The sequence below is a fragment of the Phalangium opilio genome, unplaced genomic scaffold (assembly GCF_054372755.1).
Source record: "Phalangium opilio isolate 3A_F unplaced genomic scaffold, DU_Popi_V2 ptg000118l_1, whole genome shotgun sequence".
NCBI classification, from domain to species: Eukaryota; Metazoa; Arthropoda; class Arachnida; order Opiliones; family Phalangiidae; genus Phalangium; species Phalangium opilio.
The window spans coordinates 632136-638636 of record NW_028324211.1 but is presented as its reverse complement, the minus strand read 5'-3'; the positions used below and the strand labels follow the sequence as shown (position 1 = coordinate 638636).

General features: G+C 38.8%; 1 protein-coding gene across 1 annotated transcript; it reads right to left on the bottom strand.

The window, feature by feature from the left end:
• Nucleotides 1–2819: 2819 nt before the first annotated feature.
• On the bottom strand, nucleotides 2820–4172 carry LOC149622735 (uncharacterized). Its single transcript, XM_089853499.1, has 4 exons — nucleotides 3772–4172; nucleotides 3502–3673; nucleotides 3362–3442; nucleotides 2820–3303 (listed from the first exon to the last, which is right to left on the bottom strand). The coding sequence occupies exons 1-4, from the start codon at nucleotides 3941–3943 to the stop codon at nucleotides 2931–2933; spliced, it is 798 nt and encodes a 265-aa protein (XP_089709625.1). The 5' UTR covers nucleotides 3944–4172; the 3' UTR covers nucleotides 2820–2930.
• Nucleotides 4173–6501: the final 2329 nt, after the last annotated feature.

Genomic DNA, 6501 nt, shown 5'->3' with positions numbered 1-6501 from the left:
TTTTGAAAAGGACCTCTTTAAACTGATGAATTACGCCGTATTCGGTGAGTAGTAAAATTATTTCTTTTAGCAAGCTTATAATATCCACCCCCACTTCCTCACTTAAAGGTAAAAACATGGAAAACCTACGAAATCGTCAGGATTTCAAACTAGTCATCACCGCCGAGAAGGCGGTTAAAAAAGCCAGTTCCCCCGCCTTTGAAAAATTTACGATTTTCAACAACAACCTTGTTGAAATCCATTCTACCAAGAAGAAGCTGATTTTAAACCGACCCATATACACCGGGTTTGCCTTTTTGGACCTGTCTAAACTTCTCATGCACCAGTTCCACTACGACGTAATTCTAAAGGAGTATGGTGACAAGGCTAAACTCCTGTTTACAGATACCGGCATCTTTTATGGGATTATGTTATGCTTGTTCCTATACTAACACGACGTATAATTACAGATAGCCTCACCTACCACATTGAGACACGGGATCTGTATGAAGACTTCGCCGCTCAAATGGACAGGTATGATTTCTCGGGGTACCCACGTGACCATCCTCTTCACAGTGACATTAACAAGAAAAGACTGGGGAAATTTAAAGATGAATTGGACGGAACCCCAATTCAAGAGTTCTGAGGGTTGAGATCCAAGATGTACAGCATCCTATCATCTAATGGAGAGAAAAAGAAGTGCAAGGGGGTGTGCAAGCACGTCGTGAGGAAACGCGTCCGGCACGCGCACTACCGCGAGTGCCTACTCAACCGCGCGCTGACCACCGCGGAAATGGTCCGAATAGTCAGCGACAAACACATCTTAAAAACTGTGAGGCAGAATAAACTATGCCTAAACCCCTGTGACGATAAATGTTTAATTTTAAATGCCCATGGGCATATTAAAACAAAATAAAGAGAAAAATTATGAAAAAGTTATTGAGTAATTCTTATACATATAATCCGCAATCATACGATCATTAACATTTTCTATGGAAAATCGTTTTATTATATCAAATATTTTAACTCCCCTACACCGATACAACGAGAAATAGACAATACCCACCACAAGTTTGACTTAATTCCCCCTGTAGCTGGCGTGAATTAAACGTAACAGTTAAGCCTTGTTTTCACGGGACCGAAATTTGGCGCAAAATTCCGCTTTGACGCACCGAAATTTTGCTTATCACCGCGGCGAGAGGTTTTCACAGAGCCGTTTTTTCGGCGAGCAATATTTTTTTCTCCCTCTTTTCTGTCGTCTGCTCTTTAGTCTGCTTCATTTTATTTTTTATTGAACTTCCATTTTTAGAGAATTCCGTATGTCTAGCCCGTTTTTTCCCCTCTTCTTTCAGTAGTCTGCCCTATGGTCTGCTTGATTATTTATTTATATTCCCAAAAATAAAATGGATAACAATAGCCAAGCATTAATTAGAGCCAATTTAGGAGTTATTAACCTTGCGGTTATAATATTAGCTACTCAGGTTTTAAATAGGAATAATCGCAAGTATAAAAAATCCATATGGGTGAGAAATATATTTCGAAAGAGAAAAGAACAAGGCTGTTTTTCTAATCTCATCAGAGAAATGAGGGAATCTGATTTGGATAGCCACTTTAGGTAAGAGGGTTTGCAACATATCATAAATTTATAACCAATATTAACTTTATAATTGATCAACAGATTTTTCCGAATGACTCCTGGACAATTTAATGAAATATTAACCTTAATCAAAGATCGAATTTCAAAGAATGATACTGTCATGAGAAAATGCATCTCCGCCGAGGAAAGACTGGCTCTCACACTGCGGTAAGTATGGATAGCTGATATAGTATTTTATTGCCAACAGTATCAATTTAAAATAAAATTGATATTAATAATGGTATAAATTATTTCAGGTTCCTTGCAAGTGGTGACATGCAAGTCAGTATGTCTTTCGCCTTTCGATTGGGCAGAACAACTGTCAGCAATATAATTAAAGAGACCTGCGCTGCCATTTGGGATATTATGTCACTATCATACGTTAAGTTTCCCGAATCTAAAAATGACTGGTTGGAAATAGCTAAAGGATTTGAAAAAACTTGGAATCTGCCCCATTGCTTGGGTGCTCTCGACGGAAAGCATGTAGTAATCGAGTGCCCTTCAAATTCTGGCTCAAAGTTTTTTAACTACAAGGGAACTTTTAGTATCATACTTATGGCCCTTTGCGACTCGAACTACGTTTTTCGAATGGTGGACATAGGGAGTTTTGGGAGCCAGAGTGATGGTGGTGTTTTTTCAAAAACCTCATTTGGAGCACGGGTTCAAACCAATCCCGCATCTTTGAATATTCCACATTCAAGCCCTCTAGTCAATTCACAAATAAATTTCCCTTATTTTTTTGTTGGAGACGAGGCCTTTCCTCTATTAGAAAACTTACTACGACCATACCCAGGAAAGGATCTAAGCCACGAAAAGAAGATATTCAACTATAGATTGAGCCGTGCGCGACGTATTATTGAGAATACTTTTGGTATAATGGCAGCTCGTTGGCGAATATTCCGGAAGCCAATAAAAGGAAAATGTGAAAACATAGACCAGATTGTAAAGGCATGCATAGTGTTGCATAATTTTTTAATGACCCACGAGACCAATACCTTATCCCATAAAAGAAGATACAAGCCACCCAATTTTGCAGATACTGAAGATGCAAATGGTAACATCATAGGAGGAGGATGGAGAAATATTGTAGCTGGTGGAAATGCAATTAGGGTGGGGGGTGTCAGGGGTGCAAATAGGCATGGAGCACAACCCGCAGAACTAAGAAATACCCTGGCCAGCTATCTTTGCAATGAAGGTGCGGTTGAATGGCAAGACGCTTACGTAAACAGAGGAAACATAAATACATAATTGAAATTCCTTATCTTTTTTCGAGTTTCGCAAGTAAAGAAAAAATTAACTGACAAAAGTTTAATTTTTATTCTTTTTGGTTAAACTTTTCAAATAAAATTTGTTCAAACTTAAATCGCACATCTGCTTTATCTGTTTCGCTTAATTTTTCAAAGCGTTTCTCCACACTTCGGAAATAATAGTAACTTTCTGTGTGTTCCGGAGATTTGTTTTGGGGCATAAGTTGTTCCAAGTTTGACGTTGCTTTTTGCAATATATTTATTACTTCCTTATTAATTCCATTATCTTGTAATTTCTTCTTTTTTTTTGGTCCTTCTGTTTCCGTCGTATCTCCTTCTTCAGATGACCTCACGCTCTTGCCACAATTAAATTCAGTGTCGGTGGTTGATGACCTTGAAGTTGAACATTGTGGGTCATTATTCAAAAGATTTCCTTCATGTCTGCAAATATTTTCTTATTTAAAGTTCTGGATTACATACTAAATAGATAAAAACCTACAAAGAACAATCTTGGTTTTCTTGGATGACAATTTCGCTTTCGTCAATTATTATTGCTTGCTCTTCAAAATTACTCGTAGTTCTAAAATTATAGTATTATAATTTTGATCTCACTTTAATTATGTAAAATTTCAATCATACTCTCTGTGGGCGACAGAGGTTTCCAAGAACCCTTCCAAAATCACATAGAGCCTCCATTTAGGTTTAACAACATCTTTCGAGCCGCTACCACTCTTGAGTTTCAAAAGGAAAGCCCTTCTCTCTTTCATATACCTGTCTCTCAAACCCTTCCATTTTGAAGCTGCATCATCTCCTATTTTTAGACAAAGCTAATTAGCAACATAAATTTAAAAAGACACACCAGAAGCGGTTGGAAATATGATTTCTATTCACTCAATGAAAACTACTTACTAGATAGCCCAAATTTTTCCCCTATAGATCTCCAACAATTGTCTTTCTTGACATTATCCTTGTAGTCTTTACTACTTCCATCGTAAAGAAATGGATGTTTTCGAACTTCTTCGATAAAATCTTCATTGTTTACATCCTTTTTTGAAATTCTCAACTTCATCGCGGCCGCCATTTTAATTTTACCAAAAAACCCCCCCAAAAGCTCGAGAAACGACGTCCGAGTGACGTACGATCATACGGCCCTATTATTGGCTGCGACAATATTCGGCGGCCAAAAAACTAGAGCTCCACTCTACTCCGGCGAAAAGAGACTTTTCGTTTCGGCGCGCCGAAGTTTTTTCGGTGGCGGCAGGTTTTCGCCCGATTTCGCCCCGATTTTCGCCCCGTGAAAACCGGCTTTTAGGCTGTTTCGCTCCACAAAACCGTTAAATTTAAATAAATCGGGTGGAATTCCGTAGCTTTCAAAGAATTCAGTATTCGTTTTCCTCGAAATGTATATAACCGTCCAATGTTCGCCTTTCCCTTTAGACGTATCAGTGTTCGCAATAAATAGCGATGGAAATGTTTTAACAGTTAGTGGTAGTTTATCCGCCGGAAATATTCCCCGGAACAAATTCCTAGTGTATGGGTCACGCCTTAATATTTTCTCAAGTTGTCGAGAGTCCATTATGAGCTTTGATCGAATAAAACGGCTCGGTTTTTGTCAATTTCAATCAAAGACTGGAATTCCGAATAGTAAACGACGGCAATTGTAGCCGGTAGCGCTTCGGCAAATATTAACTCCAATCGGACACTACCGTTCTTTACAAAGTTGAAACTTTCAGTCGAACTACCACTCAGGTTGGGGGTCAAGTCGAATACGAAAAGAGCATTACAATTGGGGAACTCGTCACGGTCAATGAAATTTCCCTCGTGCATATTCCATTGTCCGGTTTGAAGAAAGAGATTGGCGTCTGATCTCATACATAGGTTATCTTTATAGTTGGGGTTTAAGGGTTTATGGTGTACGCTAACCCCATCACCGGATAAGGCGATTTGACTCGGCGCTTGATTTTTACCTCTCCGAGTGACGTATGTCACGGAGAGGTTCTAATTTCGACGTGTGTGTCTGTCTGTCTGTCTGGCTGTTGTTATTGACTTACACCCCAGGGGACCGCGTTCGCAGTTTCCGAATCGAAGCAAATGTGTTCGCTATTTCCGGACCGCATTCACAGTTCCCGGAAAATTCAAAACTTGAGGCTATCCACAATTCAACTGACCAATTCCATTCCACATGAACACCAATCTGTATTCATTGGCTTCTAACACCACCATCTTCTGGTCTCTGTTTTTGTCCATCCCACATGGACACCAGTCTGTACTTACTGGCTTCTAACACCACCATCTTCTGGTCTCTGTTATTGTCCATCCCACATGGACACCAGTCTGTACACCTGGCTTCTAACACCACCATCTTCTGGTCTCTGTTTTTGTCCATCCCACATGGACACCAGTCTGTACACCTGGTTTCTAACACCACCATCTTCTGGTCTTTGTTTTTGTCCATCCCACATGGACACCAGTCTGCACACCTGGCTTCTACTCCATCGTCATCGATGGGTTTAAGACTTTCGCGGCGATCAGCTAGGGTTACGAGAAACGTCTAGCCTCCCTAAGGTGGGATCACCACCAAAGGTTTTCGCAATTGCGGTTGTTCTTGCTTTTAGCTGGAGTTCGACACCCTTATATACTACCTATTTGAGTGAGGCGAAGCAACCGGCGTATGCTTCATTTCAAACGCCAATATTAGTCAAGTCTCTCAAGAATGTTTAATTGTTCTTTATCAACACGATGTAACGATCAATAAGGCGAACAACTAACGAAGAAAATGTTTAATATTAATTATATTTATTAAATTATTTAAGAAAAATCTGTGCTAACTAAAACCATATAGTCAAAGTTTATATAGGACGAGTAATGAAGATTGCGTATAAAGTCGGTACACTGTACACATTTCATAGTTAATATAGAGCGAGTATTTAAGCATTTAGCCCACTGTATTACTAATCATGGAAACTCTAGAAAGTTAAAATAGGTCGAGCATTGATGTTAATAGAGACGGAGTAGAGGAGTTGAATTAGGATAAATAACAAATTCAGTTTGTTGTGTCATTGTCTCAGTTAGAGAGGTAACGGTTGGTAAGTGCGAAACTATCGTAAGTATGATAGGTTGTGTTTCCCAGTTTTGGGCACATTCGCGTTGTTTTGATGTGTAAAGAAATCCTACAGAATCATAATATTCCCTTTATCCATAATATAAAGTGAATATGTGGAAATATTTTTCGTAATTATGATGCATTTAGTACTTTTGTAGCTTTAAAGCTCTGTTTCATTTTGATAATCCAAAAATTTATTTTAATATCTTTATTTGAAATGGCTGTTTATATATTACTTAAGCTATACTACATCTGTATATAGAATAATCCTTGGTTTAGTGATTTCACGAAGAAAGCTAAGATCTAGACTCCGGCGGGTATATCTAGTATTACCCGCAATAGGCTTAGTGAAATAAAGAGTAAGTAATTGAGGCCAGAGGTGAAGTAAACTTTGGGTTTTGATTTTCGTGTCTGAAATGAAAAGAAATCAACGGTTCAGAGTGAGCCGGGTAGGATTTTACTTTACCTACCTAACCCAACCAACACTTGATTCTGATTAATTAGGCCACGGGGAGTTCGAAAAATTTAGTGAAAAA